Source organism: Pseudophryne corroboree, chromosome 6 (assembly GCF_028390025.1).
Source record: "Pseudophryne corroboree isolate aPseCor3 chromosome 6, aPseCor3.hap2, whole genome shotgun sequence".
Taxonomy (NCBI): Eukaryota; Metazoa; Chordata; class Amphibia; order Anura; family Myobatrachidae; genus Pseudophryne; species Pseudophryne corroboree.
The window spans coordinates 58,044,781-58,066,719 of NC_086449.1; the positions used below are offsets into that span (position 1 = coordinate 58,044,781).

Genomic DNA, 21,939 nt, shown 5'->3' on the forward strand with positions numbered 1-21,939 from the left:
CTTTTGGTATGAGAGGCAGAGGAGGAAACACATACACCGACTGGTACACCCAAGGCGTTACCAGCGCGTCCACAGCTATTGCCTGCGGATCTCTTGACCTGGCGCAATACCTGTCCAGTTTTTTGTTGAGGCGAGACGCCATCATGTCCACCATTGGTCTTTCCCAACGGGTTACCAGCATGTGGAAGACTTCTGGATGAAGTCCCCACTCTCCCGGGTGAAGGTCGTGTCTGCTGAGGAAGTCTGCTTCCCAGTTGTCCACTCCCGGGATGAACACTGCTGACAGTGCTATCACATGATTCTCTGCCCAGCGAAGAATCCTTGCAGCTTCTGCCATTGCACTCCTGCTTCTTGTGCCGCCCTGTCTGTTCACATGGGCGACTGCCGTGATGTTGTCCGACTGGATCAACACCGGATTTCCCTGAAGCAGAGGTTCTGCCTGGCTTAGAGCATTGTAGATTGCTCTTAGTTCCAGAATGTTTATGTGAAGAGACGTTTCCAGGCTCGTCCACACTCCCTGGAAGTTTCTTCCTTGTGTGACTGCTCCCCAGCCTCTCAGGCTGGCGTCCGTGGTCACCAGGATCCAATCCTGTATGCCAAATCTGCGGCCCTCCAATAGATGAGCACTCTGCAACCACCACAGAAGAGATACCCTTGTCCTTGGAGACAGGGTTATCCGCTGGTGCATCTGAAGATGCGACCCTGACCATTTGTCCAACAGATCCCTCTGGAAAATTCTTGCGTGGAATCTGCCGAATGGAATTGCTTCGTAAGAAGCCACCATTTTTCCCAGGACTCTTGTGCATTGATGTACAGACACCTTTCCTGGTTTTAGGAGGTTCCTGACAAGCTCGGATAACTCCTTGGCTTTTTCCTCCGGGAGAAAAACCTTTTTCTGAACCGTGTCCAGAATCATCCCTAGGAACAGCAGACGAGTTGTTGGCATTAACTGGGATTTTGGAATATTCAGAATCCACCCGTGCTGTTTTAGCACTTCTTGAGACAGTGCTAATCCCATCTCTAGCTGTTCTCTGGACCTTGCCCTTATCAGGAGATCGTCCAAGTATGGGATAATTAATACGCCTTTTCTTCGAAGAAGAATCATCATCTCGGCCATTACCTTTGTAAAGACCCGAGGTGCCGTGGACAATCCGAACGGCAGCGTCTGAAACTGATAGTGACAGTTTTGTACGACGAACCTGAGGTACGCCTGGTGTGAGGGGTAAATTGGAACGTGGAGGTACGCATCCTTGATGTCCAAGGATACCATAAAGTCCCCTTCTTCCAGGTTCGCTATCACTGCTCTGAGTGACTCCATCTTGAACTTGAACTTCTTTATGTACAGGTTCAAGGACTTCAGATTTAGAATAGGTCTTACCGAGCCATCCGGCTTCGGTACCACAAATAGAGTGGAATAATACCCCTTTCCTTGTTGTAGAAGAGGTACCTTGACTATCACCTGCTGAGAGTACAAGTTGTGAATGGCTTCCAAGACCGTCTCCCTTTCGGAGGGGGACGTTGGTAAAGCAGACTTCAGGAAACGGCGAGGTGGATCTGTCTCTAGTTCCAACCTGTATCCCTGAGATATTATCTGCAGGATCCAGGGATCTACCTGCGAGTGAGCCCACTGCGCGCTGAAATTCTTGAGACGACCGCCCACCGCCCCCGAGTCCGCTTGAGAAGCCCCAGCGTCATGCTGAGGCTTTTGTAGAAGCGGGGGAGGGCTTCTGTTCCTGGGAAGGAGCTGCTGTTGCTGTCTCTTCCCCCTTCCTCTGCCTCGTGGCAGATATGAATATCCCTTTGCTCTCTTGTTTTTAAAGGAACGAAAGGGCTGCGGTTGAAAAGTCGGTGTCTTTTTCTGTTGGGGAGTAACTTGAGGTAAAAAGGTGGATTTCCCGGCTGTAGCCGTGGCCACCAAATCTGATAGACCGACTCCAAATAACTCCTCCCCTTTATACGGCAAAACTTCCATATGCCGTTTTGAGTCCGCATCGCCTGACCACTGTCGCGTCCATAAACTTCTTCTGGCCGAAATGGACATAGCACTTACCCGTGATGCCAGTGTGCAGATATCCCTCTGTGCATCACGCATATAAAGAAATGCATCCTTTATTTGCTCTAAAGACAGTAAAACATTGTCCCTATCCAGGGTATCAATATTTTCAATCAGGGACTCTGACCAAGCTACTCCAGCACTGCACATCCAGGCTGTCGCTATAGCTGGTCGTAGTATAACACCTGTATGTGTGTATATACTTTTTTGGATATTTTCCATCCTCCTATCTGCTGGATCTTTAAGTGCGGCCGTCTCAGGAGAGGGTAACGCCACTTGTTTAGATAAGCGTGTGAGCGCCTTGTCCACCCTAGGAGGTGTTTCCCAGCGCGCCCTAACCTCTGGCGGGAAAGGGTATAAAGCCAATAACTTCTTTGAAATTAGCATCTTTTTATCGGGGGCAACCCACGCTTCATCACACACCTCATTTAGTTCTTCTGATTCAGGAAAAACTATAGGTAGTTTTTTCACACCCCACATAATACCCTGTTTAGTGGTACCTGTAGTATCAGCTAAATGTAACGCCTCCTTCATTGCCACCATTTTTCCCAGGACTCTTGTGCATTGATGCACTGACACTTGGCCTGGTTCAAGGAGGTTCCTAACTAGCTCGGATAACTCCCTGGCTTTCTCCTCCGGGAGAAACACCTTTTTCTGGACTGTGTCCAGAATCATCCCTAGGAACAGCAGACGTGTCGTCGGAATCAGCTGCGATTTTGGAATATTTAGAATCCACCCGTGCTGTCGTAGAACTACTTGAGATAGTGCTACTCCGACCTCCAACTGTTCTCTGGACCTTGCCCTTATCAGGAGATCGTCCAAGTAAGGGATAATTAAGACGCCTTTTCTTTGAAGAAGAATCATCATTTCGGCCATTACCTTGGTAAAGACCCGGGGTGCCGTGGACAATCCAAACGGCAGCGTCTGAAACTGATAGTGACAGTTCTGTACCACGAACCTGAGGTACCCTTGGTGAGAAGGGCAAATTGGGACATGGAGGTAAGCATCCTTGATGTCCAGGGACACCATATAGTCCCCTTCTTCCTGGTTCGCTATCACTGCTCTGAGTGACTCCATCTTGATTTGAACCTTTGTATGTAAGTGTTCAAAGATTTCAGATTTAGAATAGGTCTCACCGAGCCGTCTGGCTTCAGTACCACAAATAGTGTGGAATAATACCCCTTTCCTTGTTGTAGGAGGGGTACTTTGATTATCACCTGCTGGGAATACAGCTTGTGAATTGTTTCCAATACTGCCTCCCTGTCGGAGGGAGACGTTGGTAAAGCAGATTTCAGGAACCTGCGAGGGGGAGACGTCTCGAATTTCCAATCTGTACCCCTGGGATACTACTTGTAGGATCCAGGGGTCCACTTGCGAGTGAGCCCACTGCGCGCTGAAACTCTTGAGACGACCCCCCACCGCACCTGAGTCCGCTTGTACGGCCCCAGCGTCATGCTGAGGACTTGGCAGAAGCGGTGGAGGGCTTCTGTTCCTGGGAAGGGGCTGCCTGCTGCAGTCTTCTTCCCTTTCCTCTACCCCTGGGCAGATATGACTGGCCTTTTGCCCGCTTGCCCTTATGGGGACGAAAGGACTGAGGCTGAAAAGACGGTGTCTTTTTCTGCTGAGATGTGACTTGGGGTAAAAAAGGTGGATTTTCCAGCTGTTGCCGTGGCCACCAGGTCCGATGGACCGACCCCAAATAACTCCTCCCCTTTATACGGCAATACTTCCATGTGCCGTTTGGAATCCGCATCAGCTGACCACTGTCGTGTCCATAAACATCTTCTGGCAGACATGGACATCGCACTTACTCTTGATGCCTCTGGGGCTATATATTGTGATATATTTGCCAGCCAAGGTGTTTTTATTGCTGCTCAGGGCGCCCCCCCCTAGCGCCCTGCACTCTCAGTGACCGGAGTGTGAAGTGTGTATGAGGAGCAATGGCGCACAGCAGCAGTGCTGTGCGCTACCTTGGTGAAGACTGGTGTCTTCTGCCGACGATTTTCCGGACCTCTTCTTGCTTCTGTCTCTGTAAGGGGGACGGCGGCGCGGCTCCGGGACCGAACACCAAGGCCAGTTCCATGCGGTCGATCCCTCTGGAGCTAATGGTGTCCAGTAGCCTAAGAAGCCCAAGCTAGCTGCAAGCAGGTAGGTTCACTTCTTCTCCCCTTAGTCCCTCGGTGCAGTGAGCCTGTTGCCAGCAGGTCTCACTGTAAAATAAAAAACCTAACATATACTTTCTTTCTAGACGCTCAGGAGAGCCCCTAGTGTGCATCCAGCTCGGCCGGGCACAAAAATCTAACTGAGGCTTGGAGGAGGGTCTTAGTGGGAGGAGCCAGTGCACACCAGGTGACCTAAAGCTTTCTTTAGTTGTGCCCAGTCTCCTGCGGAGCCGCTATTCCCCATGGTCCTTTCGGAGTTCCCAGCATCCACTAGGACGTCAGAGAAATAAGAATTTACTCACCGGTAATTCTATTTCTCGTAGTCCGTAGTGGATGCTGGGGACTCCGTAAGGACCATGGGGAAAAGACGGGCTCAGCAGGAGACTGGGCACTCTAAAGAAAGATTAGGTACTATCTGGTGTGCACTGGCTCCTCCCACTATGCCTCTCCTCCAGACCTCAGTTAGGGATACTGTGCCCGGAAGAGCTGACATTACAAGGAAAGGATTTTGGAATCCAGGGTAAGACTCATACCAGCAACACCAATCACACCGTACAACTTGTGATAACCATACCCAGTTAACAGTATGAACAACAACTGAGCATCACTCAACGGATGGCTCATAACAATAACCCTTATTAAGCAATAACTATATACACGTATTGCAGAAAGTCCGCACTTGGGACGGGCGCCCAGCATCCACTACGGACTACGAGAAATAGAATTACCGGTGAGTAAAATCTCATTTTCTCTAACGTCCTAGTGGATGCTGGGGACTCCGTAAGGACCATGGGGATTATACCAAAGCTCCCAAACGGGCGGGAGAGTGCAGATGACTCTGCAGCACCAAATGAGCAAACACAAGGTCCTCCTCAGCCAGGGTATCAAACTTGTAGAATTTTGCAAAAGTGTTTGAACCCGACCAAGTAGCCGCTCGGCAAAGCTGTAAAGCCGAGACCCCTCGGGCAGCCGCCCAAGAAGAGCCCACCTTCCTTGTGGAATGGGCTTTCCCTGATTTTGGATGCGGCAATCCAGCAGCAGAATGAGCCAGCTGAATTGTGCTACAGATCCAGCGAGCAATAGTTTGCTTTGAAGCAGGAGCACCCAGCTTATTGGGTGCATACAGAATAAACAGCTAGTCAGTCTTCCGGACTTTAGCCGTTCTGGAAACATATATTTTCAAAGCCCGGATCACGTCCAGCAACTTGGAGTCCTCCAAGTCCCGAGTAGCCGCAGGCACCACAATAGGTTGGTTCAAATGAAACGATGATACCACCTTTGGTAGAAATTTGGGATGAGTCCACAATTCTGCCCTGTCCATATGGAATATCAGATAAGGGCTTTTACATGACAAAGCCGCCAATTCTGATACACGCCTCGCCGATGCTAAAGCCAACAGCATGACCACTTTTCAAGTGAGATATTTTAGTTCCACGGTCTTAAGTGGCTCAAACCAGTGGGATTTCAGGAAATCCAACACAACGTTAAGATCCCAAGGTGCCACTGGTGGCACAAAAGGGGGCTGAATATGCAGCATTCCCTTTACAAACGTCTGAACCTCAGGCAGTGAAACCAGTTCTTTTTGAAAGAAAATGGATAGGGCCGAAATCTGGACCTTTATGGACCCTAATTTTAGGCCCATAGTCACACCTGACTGTAGGAAGTGCAGAAATCGACCCAGCTGGAACTCCTCTGTAGGGGCCATCCTGGCCTCACACCAAGCAACATATCTTCGCCATATACGGTGATAATGCTTAGCTGTTACATCCTTCCTAGCTCTTAGCGTAGGAATCACTTCATCCGGGATGCCCTTTTCCGTTAGGATCCGGCGTTCAACCGCCATGCCGTCAAACGCAGCCGCGGTAAGTCTTGGAACAGACAGGGCCCCTGTTGCAACAGGTCCTGTCAGAGGCAGAGGCCATGGGTCCTCTGTGATCATCTCTTGTAGTTCTGGGTACCAAGTCCTTCTTGGCCAATCCGGAACGATGAGTATAGTTCTCACTCCTCTTTTTCTTACTATTCTCAGTACCTTGGGTATGAGAGGAAGAGGAGAAAACACATATATACCGACTGGAACACCCACGGTGTCACTAGCGCGTCCACAGCTATCGCCTGAGGGTCCCTTGACCTGGCGCAATATCTTTTTAGCTTTTTGTTGAGGCGGGACGCCATCATGTCCACCTGTGGCAGTTCCCATCGATTTGCAATCTGTGTGAAGACTTCTTGATGAAGTCCCCACTCTCCCGGGTGGAGGTCGTGTCTGCTGAGGAAGTCTGCTTCCCAGTTGTCCACTCCCGGAATGAACACTGCTGACAGTGCTTGCACGTGATTCTCCGCCCAACGAAGAATCTTTGTGGCTTCCGCCATTGCCACCCTGCTTCTTGTGCCGCTTTGGCGGTTTACATGGGCGACCGCCGTGATGTTGTCTGACTGAATCAGCACTGGTTGGTCTCGAAGCAGGGGCTCCGCTTGACTCAGGGCGTTGTATATGGCCCTTAGTTCCAGTATATTTATGTGCAGACAAGTCTCCTGACTTGACCACAGCCCTTGGAAGTTTCTTCCCTGAGTGACTGCCCCCCATCCGCAGAGGCTTGCATCCGTGGTCACCAGGACCCAGTCCTGTATGCCGAACCTGCGGCCCTTGAGAAGATGAGCACTCTGCAGCCACCACAGAAGAGACACCCTGGCCCTCGGGGACAGGGTGATCATCCGATGCATCTGAAGATGCGATCCGGACCACTTGTCCAACAGATCCCATTGAACGATCCTCGCATGTAACCTGCCAAAGGGAATGGCTTCGTATGAGGCCACCATCTTTCCCAGGACTCACGTGCAGTGATGCACTGACACCTGTTTTGGTTTTAGGAGGTCCCTGACCAGAGTCACGAGCTCCTGAGCCTTCTCCTCCGGGAAAAACACCTTCTTCTGTTCTGTGTCCAGAATCATACCCAGGAAGGGCAGACGCGTCGTAGGAATCAGCTGCAACTTTGGAATATTCAGAATCCAGCCGTGCTGTTGCAACACTTCCTGAGAGTGTGCTACGCTGATCAACAACTGCTCCCTGGACCTCACCTTTATGAGGAGATCGTCCAAGTACGGGATAACTAACTCCTTGCTTCCGAAGGAGTACCATCATTTCCGCCGTTACCTTGGTAAATATTCTCGGTGCCGTGGACAGACCAAACGGCAACGTCTGGAATTGGTAATGACAGTCCTGTACCACAAACCTGAGGTACTCCTGGTGAGGTGGATAAATGGGGACATGCAAGTACGCATCCTTGATGTCCAGAGATACCATAAAATCGCCCTCTTCCAGGCTTGCAATGACCGCTCTGAGCGATTCCATTTTGAACTTGAAATTTTTCATATAAATGTTCAAGGATTTTAAATTCAGAATGGGTCTCACCGAACCGTCCGGTTTCGGTACCACAAACAGTGTGGAATAGTAACCCCTTCCCTGTTAAAGGAGGGGGACCATTATTATCACTTGCTGGAGGTACAGCTTGTGAATTGCCGCCAGCACTACCTCCCTTTCCGTGGGGGAAGCTGGCAAGGCTGATTTAAGGTAACGGTGAGGGGGAGTCACTTCGAATTCCAGCTTGTATCCGTGAGATACAATTTGAACAGCCCAAGGATCCACTTGCGAGCGAACCCACTGGTTGCTGAATTTTCGGGGACGCGCCCCCACCGCACCTAGCTCCGCCTGTGGAGCCCCAGCGTCATGCGGTGGACTTAGTGGAAGCCGGGGAGGACTTTTGTTCCTGGGAGCTAGCTGCATGGTGCAGCTTCTTTACTCTACCCCTGCCTCTGGAAAGAAAGGATGCACCTATGACCTTCTTGCTTCTCTGAGAACGAAAGGACTGCATTTGATAATACGGTGCTTTCTTAGGCTGTGAGGAAACCTGAGGCAAGAAAGTCGACTTTCCAGCTGTCGCTGTGGACACGAGGTCCGAGAGACCGTCCCCAAACAATTCATCACCCTTATAAGGCAAAATCTCCATGTGTTTTTTAGAATCGGCATCCCCTGTCCATTGCCGAGTCCATAAGACCCTCCTGGCAGAAATGGACATTGCATTAATTCTAGAGCCCTGCAGGCAAATGTCCCTCTGGGCATCCCGCATATATAAGACGGCGTCTTTTATATGGCCCAGGGTTAGCAAGACAGTATCCCTGTCCAGGGCATCTATGTCCTCTGACAGAGTATCTGTCCATGCTGCTACAACACTACACATCCAGGCTGAAGCAATAGCTGGTCTCAGTAGAGTACCAGAGTGTGTATACACTGACTTCAGGATAGCTTCCTGCTTCCTATCCGCAGGATCCTTTAGGGCGGCCGTATCCTGAGACGGCAGGGCCACCTTCTTAGATAAGCGTGTCAACGCCTTGTCTACCCTAGGGGAGGATTCCCAACGTAACCAGTCCGTTGGCGGGAAAGGGTACGCCAGCAGTAATTTTTTGGAAATCACTACTTTCTTATCAGGGGAACTCCACGCTTCTTCGCATAACTCATTTAATTTATGTGACGGGGGAAAAGTCACTGCCTGCTTTTTCTCCCCAAACATATACACCCTCTTGTCAGGGACAGGGTTAACCTCTGAAATGTGCAATACATCTTTCATTGCAATAATCATGTAGCGGATGGCCTTGGTCATCTTAGGCTGTAAATGTGCCTCACCATCGTCGACACTGGAGTCGGACTCCGCGTCGGCATCTGTGTCAACCATCTGAGATAGTGGCCGTTTATCAGACCCTGACGGCCTCTGAGTCGCCTGGGCAGGCCCGGGTTGAGACCCCGGCTGTCCCAAGGCTGCAGCGTCAAACCTTTTATGCAAGGAGCTTACATTATCATTTAAGACCTTCCACATATCCATCCAATCAGGTGTCGGCGGCGATACCACATTTATCTGCACTTGCTCCGCCTCCCCGTAACCCTCCTCATCAAACATGTCGACACAGCCGTACCGACACACAGCACACACACAGGGAATGCTCTGACTGAGGACAGGACCCAACAAAGGCCCTTGGGGAGACAGAGAGAGAGTATGCCAGCACACACCACAGCACTATATAACCCAGGGATTTTCACTAGAATAAGTGATTACCCAATAGCTGCCGTTTTTATGTCTTTTTGCGCCTAAATTTATGTGCCCCCCCCCTCTCTCTCTCTTTTTTACCCTTCTTGTACCTGGATACTGCAGGGGAGAGCTTGGGGAGCTGCTTCCAGCGGAGCTGTGAAGAGAAAATGGCGCTGGTGTGCTGAGGAAGAAGGCCCCGCCCCCTCAGCGGCGGGCTTCTGTCCCGCTTACTGTGTGAAAAAATGGCGGGTGTTTTTACATATATACAGTGCCTGACTGTATATATGTATTTTATGCCAAAAAGGTACTTCAATTGCAGTGAGTCTGTTGCCAGCAGAAGCTCACTGAAAATAAAAAAACCTAACAAATACTTTCTTTACTAGCAAGCTCAGGAGAGCCCACTAGGAGCACCCAGCTCTGGCCAAGCACAGATTCTAACTGAGGTCTGGAGGAGGGGCATAGAGGGAGGAGCCAGTGCACACCAGATAGTACCTAATCTTTCTTTAGAGTGCCCAGTCTCCTGCGGAGCCCGTCTATTCCCCATGGTCCTTACGGAGTCCCCAGCATCCACTAGGACGTTAGAGAAAATAAGAATTTACTTACCGATAATTCTATTTCTCGGAGTCCGTAGTGGATGCTGGGGTTCCTGAAAGGACCATGGGGGATAGCGGCTCCGCAGGAGACAGGGCACAAAAAAGTAAAGCTTTACTAGGTCAGGTGGTGTGCACTGGCTCCTCCCCCTATGACCCTCCTCCAGACTCCAGTTAGGTACTGTGCCCGGACGAGCATACACAATAAGGGAGGCATTTTGAATCCCGGGTAAGACTCATACCAGCCACACCAATCACACCGTACAACTTGTGATCTAAACCCAGTTAACAGTATGACAACAGAAAGGGCCTCTTAGAGATGGCTCCTTAACAATAACCCGAATTAGTTAACAATAACTATGTACAAGTATTGCAGATAATCCGCACTTGGGATGGGCGCCCAGCATCCACTACGGACTCCGAGAAATAGAATTATCGGTAAGTAAATTCTTATTTTCTCTATCGTCCTAAGTGGATGCTGGGGTTCCTGAAAGGACCATGGGGATTATACCAAAGCTCCCAAACGGGCGGGAGAGTGCGGATGACTCTGCAGCACCGAATGAGAGAACTCCAGGTCCTCCTTTGCCAGGGTATCAAATTTGTAAAATTTTACAAACGTGTTCTCCCCCGACCACGTAGCTGCTCGGCAGAGTTGTAATGCCGAGACCCCTCGGGCAGCCGCCCAAGATGAGCCCACCTTCCTTGTGGAGTGGGCTTTTACAGTTTTAGGCTGTGGCAGGCCTGCCACAGAATGTGCAAGTTGAATTGTGTTACAAATCCAACGAGCAATCGACTGCTTAGAAGCAGGTGCGCCCAACTTGTTGGGTGCATACAATATAAACAGCGAGTCAGATTTTCTGACTCCAGCCGTCCTTGCAATGTATATTTTTAAGGCTCTGACAACGTCCAACAACTTGGAGTCCTCCAAGTCGCTAGTGGCCGCAGGCACCACAATAGGTTGGTTCAGATGAAATGCTGATACCACTTTAGGGAGAAAATGCGGACGAGTCCGCAGTTCTGCCCTATCCGAATGGAAGATTAGATAAGGACTTTTATAAGATAAAGCCGCCAATTCAGATACTCTCCTGGCAGAGGCCAGGGCTAGTAACATAGTCACTTTCAATGTGAGATATTTCAAATCCACCTTTTTCAATGGTTCAAACCAATGGGATTTGAGGAAATCTAAAACTACATTTAGATCCCACGGTGCCACCGGAGGCACCACAGGAGGCTGTATATGCAGTACTCCCTTGACAAAAGTCTGGACCTCAGGGACAGAGGCCAATTCTTTTTGGAAGAATATTGACAGGGCCGAAATTTGAACCTTAATGGATCCCAATTTGAGACCCATAGATAATCCTGATTGCAGGAAATGTAGGAAACGACCCAGTTGGAATTCCTCCGTCGGAACCCTCCGATCCTCGCACCACGCTACATATTTTCGCCAAATGCGGTGATAATGTTTCACGGTGACTTCCTTCCGTGCCTTAATCAAGGTAGGAATGACTTCTTCTGGAATGCCTTTCCCTTTTAGGATCTGGCGTTCAACCGCCATGCCGTCAAACGCAGCCGCGGTAAGTCTTGAAAAAGACAGGGACCCTGCTGTAGCAGGTCCCTTCTCAGAGGTAGAGGCCACGGTTCGTCCGTGAGCATCTCTTGAAGTTCCGGATACCAAGTCCTTCTCGGCCAATCCGGAACCACTAGTATTGTTCTTACTCTTCTTTGCCGTATGATCTTCAATACCTTTGGTATGAGCGGCAGAGGAGGAAACACATACACTGACTGGTACACCCAAGGAGTTACCAGTGCGTCCACAGCTATTGCCTGTGGATCTCTTGACCTGGCGCAATATTTGTCCAGTTTCTTGTTGAGGCGAGACGCCATCATGTCTACAATTGGTCTTTCCCAACGGTCTATTAACATGTTGAAGACTTCTGGATGTAGACCCCACTCTCCCGGATGAAGATCGTGTCTGCTGAGGAAGTCTGCTTCCCAGTTGTCCACGCCCGGGATGAACACTGCTGACAGTGCTATCACGTGATTCTCCGCCCAGCGAAGAATCTTGGCAGCTTCTGCCATTGCACTCCTGCTTCTTGTGCCGCCCTGCCTGTTTACATGGGCGACCGCCGTGATGTTGTCCGACTGAATCAACACCGGCTTTCCTTGCAGGAGAAGTTCCGCCTGGCTTAGAGCATTGTAGATTGCTCTTAGTTCCAGAATGTTTATGTGAAGAGACTTTTCCAGACTCGTCCATACTCCCTGGAAGTTTCTTCCTTGTGTGACTGCTCCCCAGCCTCTCAGGCTGGCGTCCGTGGTCACCAGGATCCAATCCTGAATGCCGAATCTGCGGCCTTCTAATAGGTGAGCCTTCTGCAACCACCACAGAAGTGACACCCTTGTCTTTGGTGACAGGGTTATTCGCAGGTGCATCTGCAGATGCGACCCTGACCATTTGTCCAACAGATCCCTTTGGAATATTCTTGCATGGAATCTGCCGAATGGAATTGCTTCGTAAGAAGCCACCATTTTTCCCAGGACTCTTGTGCATTGATGTACTGACACTTTTCCTGGTTTTAGGAGGTTCCTGACCAGATCGGATAACTCCTTGGCTTTTTCCTCTGGAAGGAAAACCTTTTTCTGAACCGTGTCCAGAATCATTCCTAGGAACAGCAGACGAGTTGTCGGGATTAAATGGGATTTTGGAATATTCAGAATCCACCCGTGTTGTCTTAGCACCTCTTGAGATAGTGCTAAAGCTGTCTCCAGCTGTTCTCTGGACCTTGCCCTTATTAGGAGATCGTCCAAGTATGGGATAACTAATACGCCTTTTCTTCGAAGAAGAATCATCATCTCGGCCATTACCTTGGTAAAGACCCGAGGCGCCGTGGACAATCCGAACGGCAGCGTCTGAAACTGATAGTGACAGTTTTGAACAATGAACCTGAGGTACCCCTGGTGTGCGGGGTAAATCGGAACGTGTAGATACGCATCCTTGATGTCCAAGGATACCATAAAGTCCCCTTCTTCCAGGTTCGCTATCACTGCTCTGAGTGACTCCATCTTGAACTTGAACTTTTTTATGTAGAGGTTCAAGGACTTCAGATTTAGAATAGGCCTTACCGAGCCATCCGGCTTCGGTACCACAAATAGAGTGGAATAATACCCCTTTCCTTGTTGTAATAGGGGTACTTTGACTATCACCTGCTGAGCGTACAGCTTGTGAATGGCTTCCAACACCCTCTCCCTTTCGGAATAGACGGTTGGTAAGGCAGACTTCAGGAAACGATGAGGAGGATCCGTCTCTAATTCCAACCTGTACCCCTGAGATATTATCTGCAGGATCCAGGGGTCTACCTGCGAGTGAGCCCACTGCGCGCTGTAATTTTTGAGACGGCCCCCCACTGTCCCCGAGTCCGCTTGAGAGGCCCCAGCGTCATGCTGAGGTTTTTGCAGGAGCCGGGGAGGGCTTCTGTTCCTGGGAAGGAGCTGCCTGTTGGTGTCTCTTCCCTCTTCCTCTGCCTCGTGGCAGGTACGACAAGCCCTTTGCTCTCTTATTTTTGTAGGAGCGAAAAGGCTGCGGTTGAAAGGTCGGTGCCTTTCTCTGTTGGGGAGTGACTTGAGGTAAAAAAGTGGATTTCCCGGCAGTAGCCGTGGCCACCAAGTCTGATAGACCAACTCCAAATAACTCCTCCCCTTTATACGGCAAAACCTCCATGTGACGTTTTGAATCCGCATCGCCTGTCCACTGTCGTGTCCATAAGGCTCTTCTGGCTGAAATGGACATAGCACTCATCCGAGATGCCAGTGTGCAAATATCCCTCTGTGCATCACGCATATAGATAAATGCATCCTTTATTTGTTCTAACGACAGTAAAACATTGTCCCTATCTAGGGTATCAATATTTTCAATCAGGGATTCTGACCAAACTACTCCAGCACTGCACATCCAGGCAGTTGCTATAGCTGGTCGTAGTATAACACCTGCATGTGTGTATATATTCTTTTGAATAACTTCCATCTTTCTATCTGATGGATCCTTAAGTGCGGCCGTCTCAGGAGAGGGTAACGCCACTTGTTTGGATAAGCGTGTGAGCGCCTTGTCCACCTTAGGGGGTGTTTCCCAGCGCGCCCTAACCTCTGGCGGGAAAGGGTATAATGCCAATAACTTTTTTGAAATTATCAACTTTTTATCAGGAGCAACCCACGCTTCATCACACACGTCATTTAATTCTTCTGATTCAGGAAAAACTGTTTGTAGTTTTTTCACACCATACATAATACCCTGTTTTACGGTATCTGTAGTATCAGCTAAATGTAACGTCTCCTTCATTGCCAAAATCATATAACGTGTGGCCCTACTGGAAAATACGTTTGAATTTCTACCGTCGTCACTGGAATCAGTGCCCGTGTCTGGGTCTGTGTCGACCGACTGAGGCAAAGGGCGTTTTACAGCCCCTGACGGTGTTTGAGGCGCCTGGACAGGCATTAATTGATTGTCCGGCCGCCTCATGTCCTCAACTGACTGTTTAAGGGAAGATAAACCATCACGTAATTCCACAAATAAAGGCATCCATTCTGGTGTCGACCCCCTGGGGGGTGACATCTGCATATTTGGCAATTGCTCCGCCTCCACACCAATATCGTCCTCATACATGTCGACACCACGTACCGACACACACCGCAAACTCACAGGGAATGCTCTAATGAAGACAGGACCCACTAGCCCTTTTGGGGAGACAGAGGGAGAGTCTGCCAGCACACACCACAAAGCGCTATATATACAAGGGATATCCTTATATTAAGTGCTCCCTTATAGCTGCTTTAATATATATATATATAGCCATTAATGTGCCCCCCCTCTCTGTTTTACCCTGTTTCTGTAGTGCAGTGCAGGGGAGAGACCTGGGAGCCGTTCTGACCAGCGGAGCTGTGACAGAAAATGGCGCCGTGTGCTGAGGAGATAGGCCCCGCCCCTTTTTCGGCGGGTTCTTCTCCCGCTATTTTTCCAGTCAGGCAGGGGTTAAATATCTCCATATAGCCCCTATGGGCTATATGTGAGGTATTTTTAGCCTTGTATAAGGTTTATATTTGCCTCTCAGAGCGCCCCCCCCCAGCGCTCTGCACCCTCAGTGACTGCCCAGTGAAGTGTGCTGAGAGGAAAATGGCGCACAGCTGCAGTGCTGTGCGCTACCTTATGAAGACTGAGGAGTCTTCAGCCGCCGGTTTCCGGACCTCTTCACGCTTCAGCATCTGCAAGGGGGTCGGCGGCGCGGCTCCGGGACCGGACTCCACGGCTGGGCCTGTGTTCGATCCCTCTGGAGCTAATGGTGTCCAGTAGCCAAGCAGCAAATCCACTCTGCATGCAGGTGAGTTTACTACTTTCCCCCTAAGTCCCACGTTGCAGTGATCCTGTTGCCAGCAGGACTCACTGTAAAGAAAAAAACCTAAACTAAACTTTCTCTAAGCAGCTCTTTAGGAGAGCCACCTAGATTGCACCCTTCTCGTTCGGGCACAAAATCTAACTGGAGTCTGGAGGAGGGTCATAGGGGGAGGAGCCAGTGCACACCACCTGACCTAGTAAAGCTTTACTTTTTTGTGCCCTGTCTCCTGCGGAGCCGCTATCCCCCATGGTCCTTTCAGGAACCCCAGCATCCACTTAGGACGATAGAGAAAGTAGCAATATATCCATGCTCAACTCTATCAAATGTATACATAAACACAAACAGTACTGACTGTGCACTATGAATCAACCGCAGGTGTATATTACAAAAAGCAAGCATAGTTAATGGCGTCATTCAGCCCTTTAGGTGTAATGACACCTAAGCGTATGATCCAGCGTGTTTCGCATTGTAATAATTTACGTGCCCAGTCGCCTCCTCTTTTAGACCATGGCACATGGTCTATCATGCGGTAACGGAGGCTGTTAAAGGGATGTTTATGCTCAAAAAAGTGACGTGCCACAGGTTGATCACTGTTCCCTGATTCCAGGGCATGCCGTATAGCGGAGCGATGAGCCGCCATACATTTTTTACATTTCTGCTCCGTTTTACCTACAGAACTTAATCCACAGGGGCATACCAGTTGGTATACCACATGTGTAGAGTTGCATGAAAGTAAATTATGGATCTTAAATTTTTTTTGCCAGTATGGGGATGACAAAAATAATTGCCAGGGATGAGGAACTGGCAGGTCACACAGGTACAGCGGACACATCCATTTTTTGAGGGAATAAGAGATGACTTCATTAAGGGTGCAATGTCGGTCTTAACTAAAAAATCCCTCAAATTACGTCCTCTAGTATAGCAAGGCAACAGGCTATGGTTTCGTAAAGGTAACGATTTATCTGATTCAATGATCGGCCATAATTTCTTAGATATATGATTTATGGTTGGGGATGCTGTATTAAATTTATTGACCCAAGGGAGTTTGATATTGTTTTTATTACTACTATTGCGTTGAGCATTCAACAAAGTGTCCCGATCCATCCTAAGTACTTTGTCCTTAGTGGACAACAACTCACTGTGGGAATATCCTCTGATTGAGAAATTTATCATTAGATCATACGCTGGATCGTACGCTTAGATGTCATTACACCTAAAGGGCTGAATGATGCCATTAACTATGCTTGCTTTTTGTAATATACACCTGCGGTTGATTCATAGTGTACAGTCAATACTGTTACTGTTTGTGTTTATGTATACATTGGATAGAGTTGAGCATGGATATATTGCTACTTTTTTGTATTCATGTGTCATAATCCCGTTTTTTTCCTAGTTTGTTTTTCAGTTGCCAAGGCGACAATCATGTGGTGGTGGTGGTGGGGGGGTGTACACAATGTCTATTACTGATGATGTCGTCAGACACACGGCCGCCATGCGGGTGCTTGGTCCCGCATCCAGAGCTGGCGTCCTTCACTGGGGTGATTTAACGGTATAAAGGTATGTTTGTATTTTCATCCTGAATAAACCTGACGACAGTGCGGAGGCACTGAAACGTTGTTAAGATAACATTTGACTGTGTCATATTTATATGGAGCTGAGTGCCGCACTTTCTTCTATTTATGTCATTGCATTTGTGAGGGCACCGGCCAAAGTTACCAATAGCAACCGGGAGTGCCAGACCTGCTTGTGCGTGTGTGTATGATTAATATATATATATATATATATATATATATATATATATATATATATCTATATCGCAAGCGTTGAGACTGCGGCACTCGTGGTAAATGAAGAAGTGCTGTTTATTAAATCAAGCCCATGATAAATATGCCATGCAAGGCCGACATTTCGGTGCCATGCACCGTTTTCAAGGCAGGCATGAAAAGTGGACAAACAAACATAACACATAAATTGCACTCACCTAAATAGGAGACATGTCACTGCCCCGCGGGAGAGCCGGGTCCGGCGTGAGCTTCCGCCAGCCGCAGCCGCGGGGTGCGTCACGTTCGGTGACGTCAGACGGCATCCGCTGTGGTAACCTTGGCAACGCATCCCGTTTCCCTGGCGACGCGTCTGTTTGCCGGGCCAGCTGCAGGATACCTCCGACTCATCTCCCCGGCCCTCACCGCAGGCACCTACAAACAAACAGAAGTGCATAATCCCGGAATGAGAGTTAAACACACAAATACATGTATTAAGTATATACACTAAAATATAACTCATTACTGTGGAAAATGCATGTAATGGACAGCAAATGATCACCCGGCCCGTAGCAGCAACAGGCAAGGCACCTATAAATGGACTAGAGTTCCATATACTGCCATAGCAAAGGTGCAAATCAAACAAATTGCAGGAACATGGGTGTTGCTAAAGTCTGAGTCCCTGCAAGAAAAAATAAGATTTTACTCACCGGTAAATCTATTTCTCGTAGTCCGTAGTGGATGCTGGGGACTCCGTAAGGACCATGGGGAATAGACGGGCTCCGCAGGAGACTGGGCACTATAAAGAAAGATTTAGGACTATCTAGTGTGCACTGGCTCCTCCCCCTATGACCCTCCTCCAAGCCTCAGTTAGGAACTGTGCCCGGAAGAGCTGACACAATAAGGAAGGATTTTGAATCCCGGGTAAGACTCATACCAGCCACACCAATCACACCATATAACACGTGATAGGAACCCTGGTTAACAGTATGATAACAATTGGAGCCTCTGAAGAGATGGCTCACAACAAAACCCGATTTTTGTAACAATAACTATGTACAAGTATTGCAGACAATCCGCACTTGGGATGGGCGCCCAGCATCCACTACGGACTACGAGAAATAGATTTACCGGTGAGTAAAATCTTATTTTCTCTGACGTCCTAGTGGATGCAGGGGACTCCGTAAGGACCATGGGGATTATACCAAAGCTCCCAAACGGGCGGGAGAGTGCGGATGACTCTGCAGCACCAAATGAGAGAACTCCAGGTCCTCCTCAGTCAGGGTATCAAATTTGTAGAATTTAGCAAACGTGTTTGCCCCTGACCAAGTAGCTGCTCGGCAAAGTTGTAAAGCAGAGACCCCTCGGGCAGCCGCCCAAGATGAGCCCACCTTCCGTGTGGAATGGGCTTTTATCGATTTAGGCTGCGGTAATCCTACCGCAGAATGTGCCAGCTGAATAGTGCTACAAATCCAGCGCGCAATAGACTGCTTAGAAGCAGGAGCACCCAGCTTGTTGGGTGCATACAGGATAAACAGCGAGTCAGTTTTCCTGACTCCAGCCGTCCTGGAAACATAAATTTTCAGGGCCCTGACTACGTCCAACAACTTGGAATCCTCCAAGTCCCTAGTAGCCGCAGGCACCACAATAGGTTGGTTCAAGTGAAAAGCTGAGACCACCTTCGGGAGAAACTGAGGACGAGTCCTCAACTCTGCCCTATCCATATGGAAAATCAGATAAGGGCTTTTACATGACAAAGCCGCCAATTCTGACACACGCCTGGCCGAGGCCAACAGCATGACCACTTTCCACGTGAGATACTTTAGCTCCACGGTTTTAAGTGGCTCAACCAATGCGACTTTAGGAAATCCAACACCACGTTGAGATCCCAAGGTGCCACAGTAGGCACAAAAGGAGGCTGAATATGTAGCACTCCTTTAACAAAAGTCTGAACTTCAGGCAGTGAAGCCAGTTCTTTCTGGAAGAAAATCGACAGAGCCGAAATCTGGACCTTGATGGACCCCAATTTGAGGCCCAACGTCACCCCTGCTTGCAGGAAGTGCAGGAATCGACCTAGTTGAAATTCCTCCGTCGGGGCCTTCATGGCCTCCCACCAAGCAACATATTTCCGCCAAACGCGGTGATAATGTCTTGCGGTGACATCCTTCCTGGCTTTGATCAGGGTAGGGATGACTTCCTCCGGAATACCCTTTACCTTTAGGATCCGGTGTTCAACCGCCATGCCGTCAAACGCAGCCGCGGTAAGTCTTGGAACAGACAGGGTCCCTGCTGCAGCAGGTCTTGTCTGAGCGGCAGAGGCCAAGGGTCCTCTGCCAGCATCTCTTGAAGTTCCGGGTACCAAGCTCTTCTTGGCCAATCCGGAACCACGAGTATGGTTTTCACTCCTCGCCTTCTTATTATTCTCAGTACCTTGGGTATGAGAGGTAGAGGAGGAAACACATAAACCGACTGGTACACCCACGGTGTCACTAGAGCGTCCCCAGCGATCGCCTGAGGGTCCCTTGACCTGGCGCAATATCTTTTCAACTTCTTGTTGAGGCGGGACGCCATCATGTCCACCCGTGGTCATTCCCAACGGTTTACCCGCATTTGGAAAACTTCTGGATGAAGTCCCCATTCTCCTGGGTGTAGGTCGCCCATCGGAGAATCCTTGTGGCTTCTGCCATCGCCATCCTGCTTCTTGTGTCTGTTTACATGGGCGACCGCCGTGATGTTGTCTGATTGGATCAGTACCGGCTGGTTCTGAAGCAGGGGCCTTGCTTGGCTTAGGGCATTGTAAATGGCCCTTAGCTCCAGAATATTTATGTGAAGCGAAATCTCCTTGGAAATTTCTTTCCTGTGTGACTGCACCCCAGCCCCGAAGGCTGGCATCCGTGGTCACCAGGACCCAGTCCTGTATTCCGAATCTGCTGCCCTCTAGTAGATGAGCCCTCTGCAGCCACCACAGCAGCGACACCCTGTTTCTTGCCGACAGGGTTATCCGCTGTTGTATCTGTAGATACTGGAACGTCTTTGCGTGGAACCTTCCGAATGGAATTATGCTTCGTACGAAGCTACCATTTTTCCCAGGACTCGTGTGCATTGATGTACCGACACCTGTCCTGGTTTTAGGATGTCTATGACTAGAGATGACAACTCCTCAGCTTTTTCCACTGGAAGAAACACTCTTTTCTGGTCTGTGTCCAGAATCATTCACAGGAACAGAAGACGTGTCGTCGGGACCAGCTGTGACTTTGGAATATTGAGAATCCAGTCGTGCTGTTGAAGCACTTCCAGAGAGAGTGCTACCCCCACTACCAACTGTTCTTTGGACCTCGCCTTTATCAGGAGATCGTCCAAGTACAGGATAACAAAAACTTCCTTCTTGCGAAGGAGTATCATCATTTCGGCCATTACCTAGGTAAAGACCTTCGGTGCCGTGGACAACTCCAACGGCAGCGTCTAGAACTGATAGTGACAGTCCTGTACCACATATCTGAGGTACTCCTGGTGAGGAGGGTAAATGGGGACATGCAGGTACGCATCCTTGATGTCCAGGGAGACCCTGTAATCCCCCTCGTCCAGGCTCGTAATAACCGCCCTGAGCGATTCCATCTTGAACTTGAATCTTCTGATATAAAAGTTCAAGTATTTTAATTTTAAGATGGGTCTCACCGAACCGTTCTGTTTCGGTACCACAACCACTGTGGAATAGTAACCCCTTCCTTGCTGAAGGAGGGGCACCTTGACAATCACTTGTTGTGATTATAGTGTTGAATAGCCACCAACACCGCCTCCCTGGCAGAGGGAGGTGCCGGTAAGGCAGATTTTAGGAAACGGCGGGGGGGGAAGAACGTCTCGAACTCCAGCCTGTACCCCTGAGATACTACTTGAAGGACCCAGGGATCCGTGTGAGAGAGCCCACTGGGCGCTGAAATTTCTGAGACGGGCCCCCACCGTACCCGGGTCCGCCTGAGCAGCCCCAGCGCCATGCTGTGGACCTACCGGACGCAGGGAGGACTTCTGCTCTTGGGAACTAGCTGTGTGCTGCAGCTTTTTCCTCTACCTTTGCCTCTCGGCAGAAAGGATCAGCCTCTAGCCCTCTTGCTTTTCTGGGGCCGAAAGGACTGTACTTGATACGGTGCTTTCTTTTGTTGTGGGGTAGCCTGTGGCAAAAAGGTCGATTTCCCAGCAGTAGCTGTGGAAACGAGGTCTGAAAGACCATCCCCAAACAGTTTTACCCCCTTATAGGGCAAACTTCCATGTGCCGATTCGAGTCGGCATCGCCTGACCATTGCCAAGTCCATAACTCCCGTCTGGCGGCAATGAACCTAGCGCTTATTTTTGATGCCAGCCGGCAAATATCCCTCTGTGCATCACGCATGTATAAGACCACGTCTTTTATATGCTCTATTTTCAGCAAAATATTGTCCCTATCCATAGTTATTTTCCGACAGGGAATCTGACCACGCAGCGGGAGCACTGCACATCCATGCCGAAGCAATGGCTGGTCGCAATATAATGCCCGAGTGTGTGACTATATCTTTTAGGGTAACCACCTGCTTTCTATCAGCAGGTTCCTTCAGGGCGGCCGTATCCGGAGACGGTAGTGCCACCTTTTCTGATAAGCGTGTAAGCGCTGTATCTACCCTATGGGGTGTTTAACAACGTGACCTATCCTCTGGCGGGAAAGGGTACGCTGCCAATAACCGTTTAGAAATTATCAATTTCTTACCGGGGGAAGACCACGCTTCCTCACACACCTCATTTAATTTCTCAGATGCAGGAAAAACTACTGGTAGTTTTCTCTCACCAACATAATACCCTTTTATGTGGTACCTGGGGTATTATCATAAATGTGTAATACATTTTTTATTGCCTCAATCATGTAACGGGTGGACCTATTTGGAGGGTACAC

General features: G+C 49.3%; 1 protein-coding gene across 5 annotated transcripts in view; it reads right to left on the reverse strand.

Annotated features, from left to right (window-relative positions):
• LOC134936126 (E3 ubiquitin/ISG15 ligase TRIM25-like) overlaps positions 1–21,939 on the reverse strand; it is a 110,517-nt gene that overhangs the window by 66,067 nt on the left and 22,511 nt on the right. For 2 of the 5 annotated variants that reach the window (XM_063931041.1, XM_063931040.1), the window contains exon 2: positions 17,243–17,456. The exons of 2 other annotated variants lie outside the window; for them this stretch is intronic. In XM_063931041.1, the coding sequence (XP_063787111.1) occupies positions 17,243–17,373 (131 nt within the window). In that variant the 5' untranslated portion in view covers positions 17,374–17,456. Of the gene's footprint in view, positions 1–17,242; positions 17,457–21,939 lie in introns of those variants that run through there. One more of the 5 variants, XM_063931044.1, reaches the window with a different exon arrangement.